Source organism: Cervus elaphus, chromosome 23, assembly GCF_910594005.1.
Source record: "Cervus elaphus chromosome 23, mCerEla1.1, whole genome shotgun sequence".
In the NCBI taxonomy this organism is placed as follows: Eukaryota; Metazoa; Chordata; class Mammalia; order Artiodactyla; family Cervidae; genus Cervus; species Cervus elaphus.
The window spans coordinates 32,663,599-32,687,806 of record NC_057837.1 but is presented as its reverse complement, the minus strand read 5'-3'; the positions used below and the strand labels follow the sequence as shown (position 1 = coordinate 32,687,806).

The 24,208-nt window shown below is 36.6% G+C and overlaps 1 protein-coding gene across 1 annotated transcript in view; it reads right to left on the bottom strand.

Annotated features, from left to right (window-relative positions):
• The window catches only part of MRC1 (mannose receptor C-type 1), a 108,761-nt gene that overhangs the window by 1,753 nt on the left and 82,800 nt on the right, over positions 1–24,208 (bottom strand). Inside the window, exons 22-29 of the mRNA XM_043883867.1 lie at positions 24,011–24,177; positions 21,574–21,676; positions 17,808–18,037; positions 13,365–13,530; positions 8,772–8,921; positions 2,156–2,269; positions 1,437–1,601; positions 183–224 (exon numbers count right to left, since the gene is read on the bottom strand). Of these exons, the coding sequence (XP_043739802.1) occupies positions 183–224; positions 1,437–1,601; positions 2,156–2,269; positions 8,772–8,921; positions 13,365–13,530; positions 17,808–18,037; positions 21,574–21,676; positions 24,011–24,177 (1,137 nt within the window). The remainder of the gene's footprint in view (positions 1–182; positions 225–1,436; positions 1,602–2,155; positions 2,270–8,771; positions 8,922–13,364; positions 13,531–17,807; positions 18,038–21,573; positions 21,677–24,010; positions 24,178–24,208) is intronic.

Below are 24,208 nucleotides of genomic sequence, written 5' to 3'. Positions count from 1 at the left end.
CCAACCTGACTCCAAGATTGGCTTTTCTAGAGCATCATTCAAGAGTGACAAAGGCTAGAGTAGCTCAAGCTATTTGACTGAGAGTGCAATGGGTGTAGGAAGGGAAAATTATGTTTTTTAAAACAAACACACTGTATCAATGTATTGCTAACATGGAACTTAAAATTTCATGATGATCTTACCTTTTGTTGTAATTAATGTATGCGTAGGTTCAGCATCAACAACTGTTTGTAAAAGAACAAAATAATTAGTTATAAAGACCCATGATAATTGCATGTAGATAGTGAGCATTATTTGGTTTACAAATACATCAAATTATTCATGTTTGATTTATGGTGATATATGATATAGATAGACAATAATCAGATAGATGGACAGATAGATAAAATCTGTATGTATATATACAGATTTTAGCCATCTATCTATCCTATAACTGCAGCCTACAGCTGCACGGTGAGTTTAAATACACTGGAAGATCTGAAAACAGGAAAAACGCCCCCAGTTGTACTTGAGCCACTTATACCACCAAAATCTACCCATAAAATAATGTATTCTAGGCTAGCGGTTTTGAAAATAGCTCACTGAAGCATAAGATATTACAAGGCATTTGAATGAAAAATAAAGTAAGAATTCAACACTGCCCCAAAGGGTGCAGTATCTTAGAACAGAGTTGTCAAAGAATGAAGAACTAGCATCACCAACTCAGTGGAAATGAATTTCAGCAAATTCTGGGAGACAGTGGAGGACAGAGGAGCCTGGCATGCTACAGTCCATGGGGTCACAAGGACTCAAATACAGCTTAGCAACTGAACAACAACAAAATAATAAAACCTACTGGGGATGGAGCATTACTTTACTTAGTTCATTTATTTATTTAAATCTATTATATAATTTTATCTCTCGGTAAAGATACTATGTGAAGTAGAACGGCATAAAACTATTATGAACGTCTGGATAGTATCATATCATGGGCACATAATACTATTAATTCCCCCAACCCTTGTCCTGACATGGTCTGCCACTCAATCTCAGGAGGAAACTTAATTGGTCTTACATGATTTATTTCTTAAAAAATTCTCATTCCTCCCCACTGTCCACTTCTTGTTTGGTCAAGGTATGTATTTTATCTCTTTTTCTCATATGCCATAAGGCTAGATCTCCAAACTTCTCCCAACTTCACAAATCCATGTGCATGGATATTTTATCACATGTGTATTGATATACCAAAATCATTACTTCAATTAAGCAGGAAGTTTTGTGCTCACTCAAAGCGACAGACAGAACTGATCACCATGGCAGACTGGATTTCTTGCTTATAAAGAGAAAGAGTTTATAAGGAACCTGTAATCACATCATAATTCCACACCGAACATCTTCATATTTTCAAGAAAAGGGAACCTAGAAATATATGTACCATAGGACAAATTCTTACTTACTTTTTGGTCTTTTACAAATGTATCCTTTGTAGGAAGAACAGTGAATATTACTCCATAATCCAGAAGATGCATATAAAGTGACACAATCATTTCTTTCACCAGAGGGATCACCTGTTTTCCAGTTGACAAAGGAGAGTGGGTTGTTGTTTATCCACAGCCACATTCCTGATTATCAGAGGAAGCCAAAAAAAATTACAAGTTAAAAATAATCCCCCTTAAAATAAATTCAAATTATTCATGTAAAATTTCTAAGCATGTTATTTTATACCACAATCAATAGCTATTTACACTTAAGAGTTTTAATAGGCAAGATAATAATAATTAATTAATAGAGGAAAGGAAACTGAGAATCATGTTTCTCATGTAGTTTGAGTTGAAAATTTATTCCTAATTAGTATATATATGTAAAGTTACCTTCCCCTAATTTTTTTAAATAGCAAAAGATAGAAAATATTTTTTTAAAACTTCTTTAACTTAGCAACAGTGGATATTCCTTTTAGCAACTTTCAAGATAGCCTGATGTGTGAGTCACTTAAATATTCAGTTCTTATCTCAAATGAAACTATGAGTTTGAATCTTCAAATGCTTCACAAATTAATCATTAAGTAAAGCAAGATTTTCTAGAACTGAAAACTTGTTTTGAAACAAGTTTGAAATATTTTGAAATATTTCAACATTTTGAAATATTCCTGATTCAGAAATCATGGTGCAAAAATTACCTTCAACATTTCTGTATAATCCTATCCAAAAATTGGTTTTGCTTTGAAGTGGCTCAACTCGATATGACAGGAAACTCAATTCAGCAGCACTTTCAATGGTAACCAGAGAGGAACCTGCAAAGTACAAAAGAATAAACAAGATGGGAATATATTTAAGTAGTTGAAAACATTTTTATAATGATTATGTTGATATCAAGAGCAATAAAAATCATCCCATTATCTCCACTTAAGGGGAAGAATTTCAAAGAGTGAACATTTGTTTTCTAAGAATTTGTTTCCATTCTAAAAATGTGATTTTTTTAGGCATCATTTGTGTACAAGCACTGGACAACTCACTGCAGGATATACAAAGATGAGTAGAACACAGACTACCTTAAGAAGGTTATGGTTCAGTAAGTAGGAATGAATTGAGCATATAAAGAAATGTATTAGAAAACAAAATAAATATAAAAAGGTACTGACATGTCAAACAGGGAGAAGATTTGTTCTGGGGGAAGCTATTTAAAGGAAGCACGCAATAAACAGAATTTTAAAATATTAGGGAGCATGAGATTTCAAGTAGAAAGAATAGAAAATAATTCTGAGACTAGGAAGAATAAAAAAAAATAAAGAGACAGGGAAGCATAGAGGTGGTTCACAGATGCATGGAATTCTTCATATTTGGTTTATAGTAATAAGATATGAAATAGATAGAAAGGTAGGTAGATAAGGCAATCTATTGGGGTAATGAATAGCATTGACAGATAGCTCAGTTTGGCTGGATGAATCTGGTCAATGGGTGAAAAAAGCCTTGGGTTAGGTCTCACTGCAGATGGCAGGAGACTGGTATTTAGGGTAATCTGGTGATTAAAAAACACTTAGATTTTTAGGGAGCAGATTGATGCATGCACTATAAAAGTATTAATCCAGCTGTTATGTATAGGACTGTACAAAAAGAAGACATGAAACAGAAAGGCTGCTTGGATACTATAGCATCTAACATACCCAGTCAAAGATTGCTTCAGTGCCAGTACTGTATTTTATTGTAAAATTATAGAATTTTAAATAATAACAACTTAAAATATTTTAAGCTGTTTCTACCAGACATTTTGCTTTGGACTTTACAAACATGATCTCACTAAAATTTTACAACTATCTTATTAAGTTAGTACTACTGTTACTCCATTTTACAGATAAGGAATCTAAAAGTCCAGAGGGTAAGATCTTTCAAGATCTTAATGATAGTGGAGGGCAAAGTCATGATATGATCCAGGCATCTGAATCTTGCCCTATATCTAACCACATGCCTGTATACCACATTACTGGGACTTTGCTGACTATTTTCATTGCATCATTTCATATTTTATTTTAAAATATATTTTATAGATGATAACCATTTCAATATATATGGGATATATTTTGATGAATATGAATCATTCATTTTATTTACAGGAAATCATAGTTATCTACAGTTGAAAACAAAGTTTCTACATATCCACTGCCAAGAATTTTTTTTAAAAATACTTAGCAACATAAAAGAAAAAAACATTTCTTAATTTAAAAAAGGAGGTTTCAAGTGACATCATAATGAATGGCAGAGTAAGAACCCTTGAAAATCCTCTCCCCTAAAAAAGCAATAAGAACACTAAATCTTTTTCAAATCAACTTTTTCAGAACACTGAAAGTTAACCAACAGCTTATAACAGTCCAGGATGTATTTATTCAAGAAAAATGATTGACTCTCAGTAAGGAAAGTGAGCTTCAGGATGTTTTAACTTGTCCTAATCCCATAGCCTCATCCCTAGCTCTGTGATTGCCTTAAAAGCCAAAAGCCTCAAAATCACACTGAAGACCAGAAACCAAGAAGACACTGGAAAGTCAGAATGGGATTGGGGTTCTTTCCAAGTCACATTCTCAAAGAATTTCCATTATTTGATCTCTGACAGTTCCCTGGAAAACCTCACTTGGCAGAACCTGCCTTAATTTGAACTAACTCAGAGCTCATCCAATGTAAACAGCATTTTCCTTGGGGAAAATTGTCAAAAATTAACAGTGGCAATAACCTAACAGTATAGCTGCCTGAAGCAGTGATAACATTTTAGGGAAACAATAAGCTAACCAAAAAGCTACCAGGAAAGACTGTGGAGTAAAATGTCCACAGGGAACTTTAAGAAGTGCTGACCTATTCCTGGGACTCTAGAAGGCCATAGACATGCATTGGAGTGTATACATGCACTGGACTATGTGCATGCCCGTGAAAGATCTGAAAAGTCTCCACATTTTCACCTCTGGCTGACCTTGAGGGTCTGCAAAAGCAGGAAGTGAAGGCTAAGGTAGAGTTTTAAACTTCATGTATGAAAGTTGAAGGCATGTCTTCAGACAGAGCCCCTCAGTAAAACCCAGAAAACTTATTGGTCCTAGGCACTAAGAAAATATGTTCGCATCACTAGCTGACCACTAAACTAACTAGGTAGAGAATTCAGTAACTACGCATGAGAAAGAATACACACTTCATAGAATTTATGAAGGAAAATTACAAAACAAGGAAATAGCAACAAAATCAAACCTTGTAGAGTGGAAATAAACTTATTTCCAATGTTGCTTATTTTCTTATTTTAAATACATATTTTTCAATAAAAATTACAAAAAATTCAAAGAAACATGAAAATATGACCCATACCAAGAAAAGAAGCAGCCAATACAAATTTTTCCAGAACAAAGTCATGTCTTTGGCTTACTGGACAAAGACTTTTGAAATCAGCTATGTTAAAGATGTTTAAAGAACCAAAAGGAAAAAGTGTCTAAAGAACTAAAATAAAGTATGAAATAATTGCTCACTGAATAGGGACTATTAATAAAAAGATAGAAATTATTTTAAAAATAAAATTTGGGAGTTAAACATTATAATAATTGAAAGGAAAACTTCACTGGAGAAGCCAAAAACTTAATTTGATGAAGTAAAAGAAATAATCAGCAAGCTTGTGCTTATCCAGTCTGAATAATGGGAGTCCTAGGAGAGGAGTGAGAAAAAGAGGCATAAAGAGTACTTGAAGAAATGATGGACCAAAAGCTTCCCAATGGTCCTTCCCAGGACAAGGGCATGGCAACCCATGCCTGTATTCTTGCCTGGAAGATCCCGTGGACAGAGGAGCCTGGTGGGCTACGGTCCACAGGGTCACAAAGAGTCGGGCACGACTGAGGCAAGTTAGCACAGCACAATGGCTGGTAACTGCCCTAACCTTGGAGAGAGAGACAGACATCTAGATCCAGGAGGCGTAAGGAGTACCAAGTACAGTGACTCTAAAGAGACCAACACTGAGACACATTACAATTAAATTGTCAAAAACTAAAGACAAAGAGAGATTCTTAAAAACAGTTAAACAAAAGCAGCTTGTTACACACAAGGCAACCCCTGCAAGACAATGAAGAAATTTTCCAGCAGAACTTTGCTGGCCAGAGGGAGTGAGAAGATACATTTAAAGTACTTCTAGATAAAAGCTTCCAAACCAAGAATACCCCACCTAGAAAAGCTGTCATTCAGAATTAAATGAGAGATTAAAAGTTTTCCAGACAAATAAAACTGGAAAGAGGTCATCACCAATAGATATTTTCCCTGATAGCTTTATTTTTTCCCTGATAGCTCAGTTGGTAAAAGAATCCACTTGCAATGCAGGAGACCCTGGTTCAATTCCCAGGTGGAAAGATCCACTAGAAAAGGGATAGGATACCCACTCCACTATTCTTGGGCTTCCCTTGTGGCTCAGCTGGTAAAGAATCTGCCTGCAATGCAGGAGACCTGGGTTGAACCCTGGGTTGGGAAGATCCCCTGGAGAAGGGAAAGGCTACCCACTCCAGTATTTTGGCTTGGAGAATCCATGGACTGTATAGTCCATGGGGTTGCAAAGGGTTGGACACAACTGAACAACTTTCACTTTATAAGAAATGTCAAAGGGAATCCTTCAAGTTAAAGTGAAAGGACTCTAATTAATAATATGAAAATATTTGAAAATATAAAACTCAATGGTTAAGGTAAATATGTAGGAAAATCCAGAATATTCTGATATAGTGGTGGTAGGTAAATCATCTGTAATTCTAGTATAAAGGTTAAAATACAAAGTATTAAAAATAACTATAAATACAATAATTTGTTAATGTATACACAATATAAAAATACATAAATGGTGACATCAAAAATATAAAAGGTGGGGGGAATGTAGAAACATAGAGTGTTGCATACATTCAAAGTTAAGTTGTTACCAGCTTTAAATACACTACTATAAGATATTTCATATGAGCTTCATAATAACCACATAACAAAACCTATAGTACATATACAAAAGGAAACAAATCTAAGCATATTATGGAACCACTGAATCACAAAGGAAATGAACAGAGGAAGAAAGGAAAAAAGGAAGGTCAAGATAGACACAATTAACAAAATGGCAATATTAAGCCCATGCCTACCAATAATTGCTGGAAATGTAAATGGACTAAATTCTCCAATCAAAAAACACAGAGTTGCCTAGTAGATTGAAAAAGAAGAGGAAAAAAAAGAAAAAGACCCAACTATATGCTGTCTAAAAGAAATGCATTTCAACTTTAGGACATACATAGGCTTAAAGTGAAGGGATTAAAAAAAAATTATTCCATGCAAGTAGTATTGAGAAAACTGACAGCCAAATGAAATAGAATAATACTGGACCACTACTAACACTGCACAGGAAAATCAACTCAAAACTATGAAAGACTTGGATGTAAGACCTGAAATCATAGAATAAAATATAGGCAATATGCTCCTTGACATTAACCTTGTTGATGATTTTTTTGTATATGACACTAACAGCAAAGACAAAAAAAAAAACAAACAAAAATAAACAAATGGCATAACACCAACCTAAAACGCTTCTGTATAGCAAAGGAAACCATCAGCAAAATTTAAAAAATTTTGCAAACCACATGTCCTAATAGAGGTTTAATATGTAAAATATACAACTTAAGCAGCTCAATGGCAAAAACCAAATAACTCAGTTTTAAAAATGGGCTTAGAACATGAATAAACATTTTTTTCCATAGGAGACTTTCAAATGACTAAAAAGTACATGAAAAGGTATGCAACATCACTAATCACCAGGGAAATACAAATCAAAACCACAATGAGCCATCACCGCCACACTTGCTTAGGCTAGCTATTATTCAAAAGATAAGAGATAACAAGTGCTGGAGAGGATGAGGAGAAGAGAAAACCCAGTTAGTGTGAATATAAATTGGAACAACATGGAGGTTCCTCAAAAAACTAAAAATACAACTCTCAGCACTCCCCCCACTTCTCAGTATATATCCAAAGGAAATGAAATCAGCATCTTGAAAAGATATCCACACTACATGTTTGCTGTGGCACTATTAACAATAGCCAAGATGTGGAAACGACCTAAATGTCCATCAACAGATGAATGGTTAAGAAAAGGCAGTATGTGTATACAATGGAATATTATTCAGTCTTAAAAAAAGAAGGAAATCCTGCCATTTGCAGCAGCATGGATCAACCTGGTGGGCATTATTTTAAGGAAGTAAGCCAGAGACAAACAAGTACTATATGGTATTACTTACATGTGGAATTAAATAAAAGTCAAACTCATAGAAACAGAGAGTAGAATAGTGGTTGTGAGGGGCTTGGGGTGTGGGAGAAACAGGGTACAGACCTTCAGTTTTATGATAAATAAGGTCTTGGGATCTGTATAATATAGTGACTATAGTTAATACTGTATGATATAAGAGATTAGAACTCAAGTATTCTTACCAAAAAAGGAAGAAAAGTAAATATGTGATATGATGGTTGTGTTAACTGGACAGTAGGAATCCTTTCCCACCAAAACATGTATCAAATCATCACCTTGTATACCTTAATTGTATTATAGTTTTGTGTCCACTACACCTCAATAAAACTGAAGAAAAAATTAAACATAAAAGCAAAAAGAAGTAGTAAAAACTCCAGGCTGACTTTTGAATGAACAAGAAGAATATGAGAATGTAACTCTTGCTCACCACTGTTGAAAAAAGAGCCCTGACTTAGGGCATAAACAAACTTCAGTAACAAAATAATTCAGTAAAATACTTATTGGGATTAAAGTAAGTAAATTTATTAATGTACCCTGAAAAGTTCACTTTATTTGATAATTTTATATCAGAAGGGAAACTTTCCATTTTTGTCAGGTCTACTTGAATTTTCTTTTATATTTATTCACTAATAAGATAACTAGATCTAAATGCTTTTCTATTCATGGCAAAGCAAAATGGTTCCTATGCACTTGTGAAGCCTGAGCTGATTAGTGACAAAAGCTGACTCCAACAGTCTGAATTATAATCCCAGTGATTTAAAATATTAGGGCAGAAAGTAAGAAAGAATTCTTCAGCAAATCATTGCTTTCCACACCAGAATTCTTTAATCTTTTGAGGCTATAATGTTAGAAATTGCATTTAGGTGGCATGATGTTAACATTTCTGTTACAATATGAATTATTAAGACAAAAAGGACAGATATTCCTACAATTCCTTAGGTTTTAACATACGGGGCTACTATTATCATGGTAATCTAGAGTATATGATCGTGGAATTTTCTGACAGTAAATGTGGCACTTACCCATTCGAAGACATTCCAGAGAAGCCTGGCCCCAGTTCCTTGTATATGAAGATTCAATATAGTAGCAGTGACCATGGAAAGGAATCCATGCTGAGTGCTCTGTCTCAGGGCATCTACCAGGCAGCTGCGGGGGTTCAGTGGCAGGGATTTCTGTTAATAAAAAGATATTTAAAACAAAGTAAGATCTGAAGCTTCTGTAGTACACAGAATAAAATATTAACATTTAAAATTTTTTTCATCATCTGTTATTTTTTTTTTAAAAAGCCCTAATGGAAATCATTTAGATCTACCATTTCTATTACTGAGATTTCTTTTTTACTTTATCATTATTTTATTTTTAAAATATTTAAATAGAAGGTATTGTGGTACAATGGCAATCAACCATGTTCATAATTAAGAATATAGATCTACAGATACCTACAAAGATGTTAGTAAGTTCCCCAAAGAGATCACCCAAAAATAATTTGCAAAGTGAGTCTTCCTTCTGGATACTCTTCATTTTCTAGGATCCTTGCCCCTATAAAACCATCTTAGCTGTGACTGACACTTATAACTAAGTGTTATAGGTAGAATTCTAGGACTTTATCACTGTCCAATTCAACTGTATGTTAAGACTGTATCACTGGATTATCACTGACTGCAATGAATCTGCATTGTTGTTCAGTCACTAACTCACATCCAACTCTTTGTGACTCCATGGACTGCAGCACACCAGGTTTCCTGTCCTTCCCTATCTCCCAGTGTTTGCTCAAAATCAAGTCCATGGAGTCGGTGATGCCATCCAACCATCTCATTCTCTGCTGTTTCCTTTTCCTCTCAGCCTCAATCTTTCCCAGCATCAGGGTCTTTTCCAATGAGTCGTCTCTTTGCATCAGGGGGCCTATGATTTGGAGCTTCAGCTTCATCATCAGTCCTTGAATGAGTATTTGGTTTTGATTTCCTTTAGGACTGACTGGTTTGATCTCCTTGTTGTCCAAGGAACCCTCAAGTCTTCTCCAGCACCACAGCTTGAAAGCATCAGCTCGTTGGTGCTCAGCCTTCTTTATGGTCCAACTCTCACATCCATATGTGACTACTGGAAAAACTATACCTTTGATTATAAGGACCTTTGTCAGCAAAGGAATGTCTCTGCTTTTGAATATGCTGTCTAGGTTGGTCATAGTTTTTCTTCCAAGGAGCAAGTGTCTTTTAATTTCATGGCTGCAATCACTCTTCACACTGATGTTGGAGCACAAAAAAATAAAGTCTGTTACTATTTCCACTTTTCCCCTATTTATGTGCCATGAAGTGATGTGACTGGATGCCACCATCTTAGTTTTTTGAGTGTTGAGTTTTAAACCAGCTTTTTCACTCTCCTTTTTCACCCTCATCAAGAGGCTCTTTAGTTCCTCTTCACTTTCTGCCATTAGAGTGGTGTCATCTGAATACCTGAAGGTGTTGGTATTTCTTTCAGCAGTTTTGATTCCAGCTTGTGCTTCCTCCAGCCCAGCGTTTCACATGATGTACTCTGCATAGAAGTTAAATAAGCAGAGTGACAATTTACAACCTTGGCGCACTCCTTTCCCAATTCTAAACCAATCTGTTGTTCCATGTCCAGTTCTAACTGTTGATTCTTGACCTGCATACAGGCTTCTTGGGAGCCAGGTAAGGTGGTCTGGTATTTCCATCTCTTTAAGAATTTTCCACAGTTTATTCTGACCCACAGAGTCAAAGGCTTTACCATAGTCAATGAAGCAGATTTTTTTCTGGAATTCTCTTGCTTTTTCTATGATCCAAGAAAAGTTGACAATTTGATCTTTGGTTCCTCTGCCTTTTCTAAATCCATCTTGAGCATCTGGAAGTTCTTGGGTCACATACTGCTGAAGCCTAACTTGGAGGATTTTGAGCATTACCTTGCTAGCAAGTGAAATGAGTGCAACTGTATGGGAGTTTGAACAGTCTTTGGCATTGCCTTTGGAATTAGAATGAAAACTGACCTTTTCCAGTCCTGTGGCCACTGCTGAGTTTTCCAAGTTTGCTGGCATATTGAGTGCAGCACTTTAGCAGCAGCATCGTTTAGGGTTTGAAAAAGTTCAGCTGGAATTCCATCACCACCACTAGCTTTGTTCACAGTGATGCTTCCTAAGCCCACTTGACTTCGCACTCCAGGATGTCTGGCTCTAGGTGAGTGACCACACCATCATGATTATTTGGGTCATTAAGACCTTTTTTGTATCTTCTTAATCTCTTCTGCTTCTCTTGAAAGTGAAAGTGAAGTCGCTCAGTCATGTCCAATTCTTTGCGACCCCATGGACTGTAGCCTACCAGGCTCCTCCCTCCATGGGATTCTCCAGGCAAGAATACTGGAGTGGGTTGCCATTTCCTTCTCCAGGGGATCTTCCCGACTCAGGGATCGAACCCGGGTTTCCTGCACTGCAGGCAGACGCTTTAACCTCTAAGCCACTAGGGCTTCTCTTAGGTCCTTGCTATTCTGTCCTTTACTGTGCCCATCTTTGCATGAAATGTTCCCTTGGTATCTCCAATTTTCTTAAAGAGATCTCTAGTCTTTCCCATTCCACTGATTTCCTCTTTCTTTGCACTGTTCACTCAAGAAAGTTTCATCTCTCTCCTTGCTATTCTCTGGAACTCTGCATTCAGTTGGGTATATCTTTCCCTTTCGACTTTGCCTTTGGCTTCTCTTCTTTTCTCAGCTTTATGTAAGCCCTCCTCAGACAACCACTTTGCCTTCTTGGATATCTTTTTCCTGGGGATGGTTTTGGTCACTGCCTCCTATACAATGTTATGAATCTCCATCCATAGTTCTTTAGGCACTGGGCTACCAGATCTAAACCCCTGAATCTATCACCTCCACTGTGTACTCATAAAAGATGTGATTTAGGTCATACTGAATGGTCTAGTGGTTTTCCCTACTTTCTTCAATTTAAGGCTGAATTTTGCAATAAGGACCTCATGATCTGAGCCACAGTCAGCTCCAAGTCTTGTTTTTGCTGACTGTATAGAGCTATCCATCTTCAGCTGCAAAGAAAATAATCAATCTGATTTCAGTATTGACCATCTGGTGATGTCCATGTGTAGAATCATCTCTTGTGTTGCTGGAAGAAGGTATTTCCTATGACCAGTGCATTCTCTTGGCAAAACTCTGTTAGCCTTTGCCCTGCTTCATTTTGTACTCCAAGGCCAAACTTGCCTGTTACTCCAGGTATCTCTTCACTTCCTACTTTTTCATTCCAATCCCCTATGATGAAAAGGATGTCCTTTTTTGGTGTTAGTTCTAGCAGGTCTTGTAGGTCTTCACAGAACCGTTCAACTTCAGCTTCTTTGACATTAGTGGTTGGAATATAGACCTGGATTACTGTAATGTTGAATGGCTTGCCTTGAAAATGAACCAAGACCATTCTGTTGTTTTTGAGATTGCCCCTAAGTACTGCATTTCAGACTCTTTTATTGAATATGAGGACTACTCCATTTCTTCTAATGGACTCTTGCCCTTAGTAGTAGATATAACCGTCATCTGGGTTAAATTCACCCTTTCCCATCCATTTTAGTTCACTGATTCCTAAAATGTCAGTGTTCACTCTTGCCATCTCCTGCTTGACCACATCAATTTAACTTTATTCATGGACCTAATATTCCAGGTTCCTATGCAATATTGTTCTTTATAGCATTGGATTTTACTTTCAGTATCAGACATACCCAAAACTGGGCATCATTTCTGCTTTGGCCCAACCTCTTCATTCTCTCTGCAGATATTTCTCTGTTCCTCCCCAGTAGCATATTGGATACCTACTGACCTGGCAGGCTCATCTGGTGTTGTATCTTTTTGCCTTTTCACACTGTCCTGGGATTCTTGAGGCAAAAATACTGAAATGGCTTGCCATTCCCTATTCCAGTGGACTCTGTTTTGTCATATTCTCCCTCATGACCTGTCTGACTTGGGTGGCCTTACCCATGGCTCAAAGCTTCATTGAGTTACACAAGGCTGTAATCAATGTGATAATTTTGATTAGCTTTCTGTGACTGCTGTTTTTGTTCTGGAGGCTGTGGGACTATAGTTCTTGCTTCTTCTGTCTTTCCTCTGACAGATGAGGATAAGAGGTTTGTGCAAGCTTCTTGAGGGGAGAGACTGGCTGCTGGGAACACTGGGTCTTGCTCTGTAGGGCAGGGCCTTGCTTAAATCTTTAATCCAATTGTCTGCTGATAGGTGGAGCTGTGCTCCTTCCCTGCTAGCTGTTTGGCCTGAGGCAACCCATTCTGATAAAAGTATTTTGATACAGCTTGCTGTCAACAGCAAAAGTAATCATAATTTCCTGAGGATTGTGATATCATAGACTCAGAGGATAATCCCAAATAATAAAAAAAAAATTAGATATGTAAAAATAAACTCCAGCAATGAAGGAAATTTTCTCTCTCTGTTACTCAGACCTATGTATATTTGTTTATTGCCAAGTCAGTCTTTGGTTAGGTGAAGGAATATGTTTTCTCTTATCCCTAAGTTACTCCAAAACATATGACTATTTAAGAATATCAACAGTGGTTTGTATTAGCTTATTGAGAAAATTTCAAACCCTTGACTGTTTTTGTGTACTCGATTACCATCTGATCTTTTGCAGAGAAAATAAAAACTTTCATTGCACTGTGCTGTCTTCCAGTAGCCATCAAGATCCATATAAGCACATGCTGACTTCAGTCTGGGCTCATCAGCAGCCCAATTAGTGTACCTCACCCTCCATTTATCAGTCCAAATGTAGTCATTATTGGTCTGTAAGAACAAAAACAACCATTAACATCAAGCCCAGAGTCATTTAGAAAATACCAAAAGAATCCAGTGAGGAGTAAAAAGTATGTTTAAGACTGTGATTTGACAAGGAATCTTCAACATTTGAGAATAAAAAGATTATAAATTATTTCTACCAACTCAAATTCAGGAAATGCAGCCTTTCTTAAGAGGAAAACTACTTCTTAAAGATACTCATGAAGACACCATTAGAAGCTATTTTGAAAAACATAAAAACCTATGTCTTATTCTATAAAACTATTTGCAGGCTTTCAGTGCAAAAGAGAGATTTTATCCTCAGAACAAATAAAATTCTTATTATATTATCATTGAAATGATAATAGAGATTAAGTGGTTTTTATTGAACTCATGGACCCTTGAGAGAAACATGTACCTCTTTTAATCTTACTGTTTGACTGTTAAAACAGGGCCAATGACAAATGACTTGAGCAAGGTGACATGAGTGGATAACAGAGGAACTTGGGTCTCTTGCCTTCCAGTTAGGTGGTCTTTCAACCATAAGGAAACATGATTGCATTTTTAAAAGCTAGTTGTTTTGTTCAATTTGCATACTCAAATTCTTATTTAGTTAAACAAATTTATAGTCACATACAAATTAATTGTTAACATCAAACATTTTCTTATCAATGATATCTTTTTAACAGTCTAAAAGAGATTTTACAGGTAAAGCCTACATTTTACAGATGCAGATAACTTCAGTCAGAGATAGGTACATTTTTAAACCATTCTAACAGTTATCACTTTCTAACTGCATTATTTAATTTACCAATGCAATTACCAAAGATTTAATGACAAAAGCAAAAGCATATGGCATTGCAAGTTAAAATTTTGTAGTATTATACCATGTTTAATCAAATAATTAGATAATCATTAACTCCATAGATATAATAAATACAACAGTATTGTTTTAGTTATAAATGTTGGTAAAATGGAAAGCTATTTAAACTAATAATAAATAAATCCCTATTTCAAACTCTTAAGAGCCTTGCAACCACAGCTGTGAGGAGAAAATATATGAATTAGTAAGCAAATCAGTTACTAAAAATAGATTCAACATAGATGTAAAAATGTCGTGCTTAAGTTTAAACACAGAAATCATTGTGGAACTACTTGGATTTTTTTTCCTGCATTTTATTTATTTATTTATTGGAGTAGAGTCATTTTACAATGTGTTAAGTTTCTACTCTACAGCAAAGTGAATCAGCTGTATGTACACATATAGCCCCTCTTTTTTGGATTTCCTTCCCACTTAGATCACTGTGGAGCATTGAGTAGTTTCCTGTGCTATACAGTAGTTTCTCATTAGTTACCTATTGTATACATAGTATCAATAGTGTATCTATGTCAACTCCAATCTTCCAATTCATCCCACCCCTCTCTTTCCCCCTTAGGGGCCATATGTTTATTCTCTACCTCTATGTCTCTATTTCTGCTTTGTAAATAAGATCATCTGAAACTCCTGGGCATACACACCGAGGAAACCAGAACTGAAAGAGACACGTGCACCCCAATGTTCATCGCAGCACTGTTTATAATTGCCAGGACACGGAAGCAACCTAGATGCCCATCAGCAGACAAATGGATAAGGAAGCTGTGGTACATATACACCATGGAATATTACTCAGCCGTTAAAAAGAATTCATTTGAATCGGTTCTAATGAGACGGATGAAACTGGAGCCCATTATACAGAGTGAAGTAAGCCAGAAAGATAAACACCAATATAGTATACTAACGCATATATATGGAATCTAGAAAGATGGTAACAATAACCCTATATGCAAGACAGAAAAAGAGACACAGATGTATAGAATAGACTTTTGGACTCCATGAAGCTACCTACTTTTAAATGTTCACTACACACACCCTAACTCAAGAAATAGTCATTGCATGATGTGTAAATTTCCATCTCTGCATCCAGGTAGAATAAGTCCTATAAAGTCTGACACCAGTCTGCTTTCCAGTTTTATCCCCTTCTATCCTTTTCTCTCTTCTTGGTACTCCTTCCTTACATTCCACCATCCTAGACTATATCTGTAAAGTTTGATTTTCTCTGAGAAGCTCTCTTGGTCTTCTCCCCTGGCACAAATGATCCTTTTTCTCTCAGGTCACAGCACTTTGTCTATATCCCTTTTTGACACTTGTATTATCTCTTAATTACTTATTGACACCTCCTTTTACTGTACTAGAAAGTTTATTGATTGACTAGTTAGATGGAGAGACGCATGGGTGGAGGAGAGATGGATCTCGTGGTGTCAGAGAAGACTCATTTTAGGGAAATTTTGGCACCTCCAGCACCACTCTTAGTTCTGACCCTCATCCCTCATTCTACCCCATCCTCTGCCAACCTTCTTTTTGTGTTATAGAATCCAGAGAACTGACTGCAATGAAAATTATCCCATATGAATAGAAGCTGCACAACTTCAGAAAGGATGACAACTCTAGAATGACTTCCCACAAAAAAAAAGGGAGAACCCCTCACTTCCCAGGAGCTATGCCCCTGATGTTTTCTTAACTCCTAAGACATAGTTGTAATCATGACACTAAAAAGACTTAAGTTAATACATGAAACCGAATAGATGCAGAATCTAACTTTAATATTCAAAAGCAATCTGAGAGTTAATATCAGTTGGATAAGTCTTAGTTTGATTTCGGACAAACATCACTAACTTGCCAGATCCTCAAAGGTACCATGCGGTAGAAAAACTGGGTCTCATATATGTTAGTATCATTTTCTTTCTTTTTTTCTTTTTAAAATGGGCCAAAGAACTAAACAGACATTTCTCCAAAGAAGACATACAGATGGCTAACAAACACATGAAAAGATGCTCAACATCACTCATTATCAGAGAAATGCAAATCAAAACCACAATGAGGTACCGTTACACGCCAGTCAGGATGACTGCTATCCAAAAGTCTACAAGCAATAAATGCTGGAGAGGGTGTGGAGAAAAGGGAACCCTCTTACACTGTTGGTGGGAATGCAAACTAGTACAGCCACTATGGAGAACAGTGTAGAGATTCCTTAAAAAACTGGAAATTGAACTGCCATATGACCCAGCAATCCCACTCCTGGGCATACACACTGAGGAAACCAGATCTGAAAGAGACACATGTACCCCAATGATCATCGAAGCACTGTTTATAATTGCCAGGACACGGAAGCAACCTAGATGCCCATCAGCAGACGAATGGATAAGGAAGCTGTGGTACATAAACACAATGGAATATTACTCAGCCATTAAAAAGAATTCATTTGAATCAGTTCTAATGAGATGGATGAAACTGGAGCCCATTATACAAAGTGAGGTAAGCCAGAAAGATAAAGACCATTACAGTATACTAACATATATATATGGAATTTAGAAAGATGGTAATGATAACCCTATATGCAAAACAGAAAAAGAGACACAGATGTACAGAACAGACTTTTGGTCTCTGTGGGAGAAGGCGAGGGTGGGATGTTCTGAGAGAACAGCATTGAAACAAGTATACTATCAAGGGTGAAATGGATCACCAGCCCAGGTGGGATGCATGAGACAAGTGCTCGGGGCTGGTGCACTGGGAAGACCCAGAGGGAAGGGATGGGGAGGAACGTGGGAGGGGGGATCGGGATGGGGAACACATGTAAATCCATGGCTGATTAATGTCAATGTATGGCAAAAACCACTACAATATTGTAAAGTAATTAGCCTCCAACTAATAAAAATAAATGAAAAAAAAAAAGTATTTTTAACTGGAGGATAATTGCTTTACAATATTATGTTGGTTTCTGCCATACAACAGCATGAATCAGCTACAAGTATTCATAAATCCCCTCCCCTCAAGCCTCCCTCGCACTCTGCCCCTCTGGGTTGTCATGGAGCACCTGGCTGAGCTTCCTGGGCTAGACAGTAACTTCCCAATAGCTATCTGTTTTACACATGGGAGTGTATATATGTCAATGCTACTCTCTCGATTTGTCCCACCCTCTCCTTCCCTGCACTGTATCCACAAGTCCCTTCTCTATGTCTGCATCTCTATTCCTGCCATGCCAACAGGTTTATCAGTATCATTTTTCTAGATTCCATATGTATGCATTAATATACACTATTTTTCTCTTTCTGATTTACTTCACTCTGTTTATTAGGCTCTAGGTAGCAGTTTCTCTCACATAATAAGTATTCAACAGAATGAACAGGAGAATCAGATTCAATTATCATTTATCAATCATGTCAAGTCACACATGTTTCCAGCATCTTACCAAGTTACTGTTGAGGGCAATCCATACAGGTTCATTCAGTGTCTGCATATGCATCCAGGCAAAAGCATTACTATAAGCATCTAGAATGCTAGCAATGTGGGAAGTGTGCAGCTTGCAATAATCATCAGCTTCATCCCACTGCAGCTTTAATTTCACAAGCGAATAGCTACTTTCACCAAATTTAATAAAACCATCTGTTGGAACTGTTGGAGAACTCGGCAAGGAAGGGTCTGGAATAAAAAGAAATATTTTCATTAACACTAAACACAACTTAAGTGCCATCAGCACATGACTTCTATATTTCATGCATCCTAAAAAGAATCTAAATAACCCAAATTCAAACCATTGGAGTGTTAAACACGTTTTCATGTGCCATTTCAAATGAGAACACAAAGTTCTGTTTTTCAATCAGTATGCCTGATTGAAGTAATTTCTAAACTCTATTTAGAATAAGAGAAATACATGATCAAGTTTATAAACTATACAACTGAAAAGACTTATAAATATAAATAAGATCTAGGGTTTGAATGAAAGAAATGCCACAGTTTAAACCCACAAATTATAGGATGTCTATCAACCTGTCAATACCAATCTTTTTTTTTTTCCACTTTGGTTAAATATTAAGGTCGAGAACAGTCTTCTTCTCCTTCCCCTCCCTCATTCTGTTCCATTCTACCCATGGAATTTGCATTTATATCTATTTGACTTCATCTGTGTGACTTCATCAGTGATTCATGTACCTTCAAGAGATTGGCTTATGCTCTGGAGTGAAGCCATATAACAGTTGCCAGTTCATTTAACCTTGATGTCAGGATCAAGCTTTATTCTTATGATGAGTAAGAACATCTTATCTCCATGCCTTATCCAAACTGCAGCCTTTGCAAGTTAGAGTCACTCTAGCTTTCTGATCTTTCCTCCTCAATCTCTTAGAGTGCGTTTCTAATAACTACTCTAGACCCACCCAGACTTTGATCAAGACCCAAAAAAATCTTGTTTCTGTGTGCCTTAGTGGATGCCCAAGAGCAGAACAGAGGTCACTGAGTAACAGCCAGAGGGTGGAATCTGGCCTGTTGTCTGTCTTTATAGCCCATGAGTTTTTTAAATGGTTGGGGAAAGAAACCAAAGAACAGTATTTTGTGACATGTAAACATTACATGAAATTCAAATTTGGGCACATAAATAAGGTTTCAGTGGAACTCAGCTGCACTCACTTGTTTATGAACTATGATCACCCATGATCACAGAAGAGTTGAGTCACTGCAACAGAAACTTTATGGACAGCAAAGCCTGCAATATTTATAATCTGTCTCTTACAGGAAAAGGTTGCCAACCCTGGTCTAGGGCTCCACATATCCTTGCCTACCAATGTTGTCTTGGCCAATTCTCTGAGCTGTTCCACTGTATACCAACCCAACCCACCACGTGCCTTGTTCTGTCACCCCACGAATGCCAAACTTTCCTTTGATGACTCAAAGGCAGCAATTTTGATTCAGCAAACAGGGAGGGCAACCTCCCCTTTCTTCTGCTGTTGCTGCCACCGTGTGTTTGTACAGTAGCATTAACCCAAGAGCCCCGGCCCAGGATCCTTACATGTCACAGCCAGCAGGAAGTCAAGCCCTATCTTTCCCAGCTTGGGGAGAACTGGGTTTGTCTCAGTATCAGTGGAACAGCTTTGGTCTGCTAAAAGTGACAAATGAAGCTTAAGATAACACTTTAAAAAGCTTTATTAAAGGCTATATGCAGCCAGGAAATTAGCTCCCTTATCTAATTAGCTTATTTATTAAAACATTCATAGAAAAAATTGCAAGGAAAAACTAAATTTTTGAGAGGTATTTTCAGGTGCTAAGATTATGGGTAATTTTTTCTTTTTATACTTTTCTGTATTTTCTAAAATTTCATCAAGGAACATGTGTTATGGTTTGTCTAAGTGTTTTTTAATTCATATATTCATATGTATTCATTCATGTCTTTATTTCTATATCTTTATATATTTACATGAATACATTCATTTTTATTCAAATATATTCATATGAATAAAAACACTATTTTATCTTTATTTATTTTATTTAAATTTTTTAAGGTCATACCATGTGGCTTAAAGGATCTTAGCTACCCAACCAGGGATGGAAGCTGTGCCCCCTGCCATAGAAGCCCAGAGTCCTAACCATTGGACCGTCACGGAATTTTTGAGAGCAACAGTGTTTGAAAAAAATACTGAACACATGTTCTTTGCTAAAGTTTTAGAAAATATAGAAAAGCATAAAAATTAGAAAAAATTACTCAGAATTTAATCACCTCAATAGTTTAGTATTTCCTTATAATTTATATATGTATGGAGAGAGGTATTATATAATATACACAATATAAGTGTAAATATATATATATATATATAGAGAGAGAGAGGGTGTGTGTGAGAGAGAAATTTTTTAAAAATTCAGAAAAATACAATAGTACAATGAAGGAACTAAAGTTCTTAATCCCACGATCCACACATATCCACTATTTCTATTTTGATGCATTCCCTAATAGCTTTTAGGTTCTTATTTGTTTAAGACGGTTCAAAGTGTTTTTTTGCATCATCAATACTCTGTAAAATTTCATATTCTGCCTTTTTCACTTTAATACTGTCAACCTCCCCTTAAACCTAAATCATTAAAAATCTTAAAGATATTTTTTGTTGGCAGCAAATATCTGATCTCTTATGTTTACAGGAAGAAGAAAACAATGATTTTAAGTAAGTCTAGGGATTATCGTTCACTCTTGGAAGGGGTCTCCCTTCTTTCCCCCAAGACCAGAAACACAGAAGTATCACTGGTGGCCTAAGGTTCTGGTGCTCGAAGGGCATAACAAGGTGAGCGATGCGACTGTGGCCTGGGCCGGCTTTTGGATTAACAGAAGGCTAGAACTTCTGCAGAACTTTCCAATCATCTGAAGATATCTTCAGTGATTTTCACTCATTGTTCCCTGATTCCCCAGAAAGAACAGAAAAATGTGTTAGATCTGGGACAGCATGTACCTTCTAACTCAAACTCCTCTAAGAGTGTCACTCCTGCTCAGGGTGACAACAACCCACCTCATCTCCAACCCTTGTCTCTAAACCTATCTTTTATTTCCTGATCCTCTTCTTAAGTAGCTAAACACTTTCTAATTTCACTTGAAACTAAAATGTACATAACTACAATCTAGATTCTTTGTCAATATCCACATATCTGTTCTATTTTCCTTGAACCATAGTCAGGCTTCCTAAGATGAAAAAAAGGACCATAAGTAAGACAATTACTTTTCAAAAAAAAATAGAATACATAACAAATACTGAGACATATATGATGTTTGGGGTCAATGGTTCTCAAATTACACGAATTTAAATGAGGTGTCCCCACTCTGACTTTTTTTTTTTTTAAGCAGAGGTAAGCAAACATCCCAAATTTCTATCAAAATTAGAAAAAGTTTCAAATTCAAGTTTAATCCATGCAGATTTTCTGGTAACGGATGAGGGAGCACATTCATCAATAAATTACAGAAAATATCCTTTTTGTCTGTCACAGGCATCCATGGATGAAAGTGTGAATCAAATAAACATATTGATGCGTGAGGGGTGATCTTTTTTTAAGCAAAAAATTTTTTAGAGCAGTTTAAGACTCACAACAAAATTGAGAAGAAAGTCATTCTTAAAAAATATGTAAAAGCCCCACCTCAAAAAATAAATAAATAAATAAAAAATAAAAGCCCCACCTCTTACAGTCTGGTGAGGTCTGTTAGGACTTACCAGGGTGTGTCTGACATATATAACCTCGCTTACTGTCACAAGTGTCATCCATCCACTTTCCCGCATCCCTTGTGTTCCCTCCAATAATAACAACACAGTCAGCCTGTATATTCATGGAAGGAAAAAAAAGGCCAAATATGGACCAACAATTATTTAAACCAATCACTAAAAAGCAGAAAAAAAAATCCTTAATCCCTAACCTCCAAATTTTAGGCTAGTCCTAATTCAATCAAGGCAAAAAGAGAAGGGGTCGCCAGAGCATGAGATGTTTAGATAGCATCACTGACTCAGTGGACATGAATCTGAGCAAACTCCAGGAGACGGTGGAGGAAGAGGAGCTCATATGCTGCATTCCATGGGGTGGCAAAGAGTTCAACATGACTCAGTGACTGAACGACAATAATTCACTGACAGCACGTTCGATTCATCCTCACTTTCCACACAATTGCACCAACTTCCATGCAGATCCCTCACGCTGAACTCTTGCTATTTTAATTGAAAATTAAGTCAGTTCAGTTCAGTCACGTAGTCATGTTTGATTCTTTGCCACCCCATGGACTGCAGCATGCCAGGCTTCCCTGTCCATCACCAACTCCTGGAGCTTACTAAATCTGGGGACTGGTTCTGAGAAATGTTGCTATCAGAAATGCCCAGAAAGCTACCACACCTTTCACTATGGCCAGAGTCATCTTCTCAGCCTCTGGAACCCCCTAATCCTACATTTCCAAGATTCTCCACTCATCCCTTTTAGCTACTCTTATCTTTCATTATCCTGGCTCAGCATCTCTGTTCTAAGCCAGGAAACTGTACAGAACAAGCATATTTCCTCTGCAAAATGCATGTGAACACCTCTCTCCCACTCTCTTTATCAAACTCTATCTAATCTTCTTCATTTTAAAAGCTCTGAAATTGTAACAACACAACATATGTGTTGATTTTTGTGTGTGTGAAATATAAACTTTATATTTTTACATAAACTAAGAAAAAAACATAGCAATAAAACTAACAAAAATTAACAAATTTTTTTGCCCTGTATGGTCATTTTATAGATTAGTTTGTTTCTGTTGTTTCTCCTTTTCATTATGTTCTAAAAAAAAAAAAAAAAACTTGAGCCATAATGAATTTTGTTGTTTTAAATAAAATTTATCACTCATCATGAGGTCTTTCTAAGAAAACCCTATCTCACTCCATCCTACTTGTCAGCTGTCATTTATGTAATAAGGATTCAAAGAATTTCTCCTCAGAAGATCATTTACTCATTACCAGAATATATTTACCCTACACATAGTAACCAAATTAATTATTATAAAGATGCCATCCTGATCAAATCATTTTTCTCCTCAAACCTTTTTTTTGTTGCCTATCCGACAAAGTCCAAACTCTTTCCTCGGGCATCCGAATTTCTCTAAATTCTGTTTTCCACCCTCTAAAGCTGACTCCTACTTCTTTTCTGCATGAAACTCCTGCTACATTCAAAGCCCTTTAGTCCTGCCTAAACCCAGCTTGTGCCTTTCTCTTGAAGACTTTATTCACCTTTCCCACTTAACGTGACTTCCCCATCCCCTTGCCACATTCCCCTACTCATCGTGTTTTAAACGTCTTGAGTGAAAAGACCCATAGCTGATTCTTCCTCACATTCCTTCTTCCCACCAAAGGAAAAATTGCATAGATATGTTGTGTATGTTCCATAGCCCATAGTAAGTTTCTTTCCTCCTAACTGCTATCATGCTTTATAGCTTCTTCTCATTACACATTTTCATTCTGTTAGTCTTCTTTCTTGTACAAGACTTGATATCTAGCTGAAGTGTAAGCTTCTTCAAGGTAAGAATAAAATCATAAGATTTTATTTTATTCCTTTTATTTATTTTATTTTATTCCTTCATGTATTTTGAAATGCCTAATATAGCCTTTAACACTGATTAGTCGGCTTTAATGATATAAGATCAAAAGTAGTGAAATAAAGAAGCCATCGTCTGTCTCTTAGATGAGTGTACAAAAGCACAAAAAGTTCCATTTGCACCCTGCAAATGGTAGCTCAATCATGATGATGATGATGGTGATGATATCTTTAGAAGCAGTAGTAGTAACTATATCCCAAACACTACAACAGCTTCAAGAGGTTAGGGGCAGTTGACGCAAAGAACATTGGTAACTCTGGGTTCAAGTGTACATGCTGACTACAACATAAGCCCATGTTGGAGCTGACTTTCCCTATTCCTCACTACCATCACCATCTCTTCTTACCCTTCACCTAAAGATACAGAATTCTTAACTGAATTTATATTCCTTCGTTCAAGGCTGGTTCAGTCTGAAACAGTTAAAATCTGTAAGAATGAATCAGATCCAAGTAGATTTTTCAAAGAAGATTAAACACTACCACGCTGACCTGAAAGCAAACTGATAGTGTACAGAGAGGCGACCTGACAGTGACACTTACATCTTCGTAAGAAAGACTGCTCCTTCTCCCACCAGGGTACCCTTTCCCCCAGTTTGTGTAATCAACTCCTCGTCCGTCTGTCCAGAGGAAGGTGTGTTCTGAATTGATATCATTCAGCCCAGTCCAGGCATTAAAAGTGGAGTTCTTCATATGATATGTAAGAAATGCTGAAAGAAAGTTTCACAAGATAATTTTTAA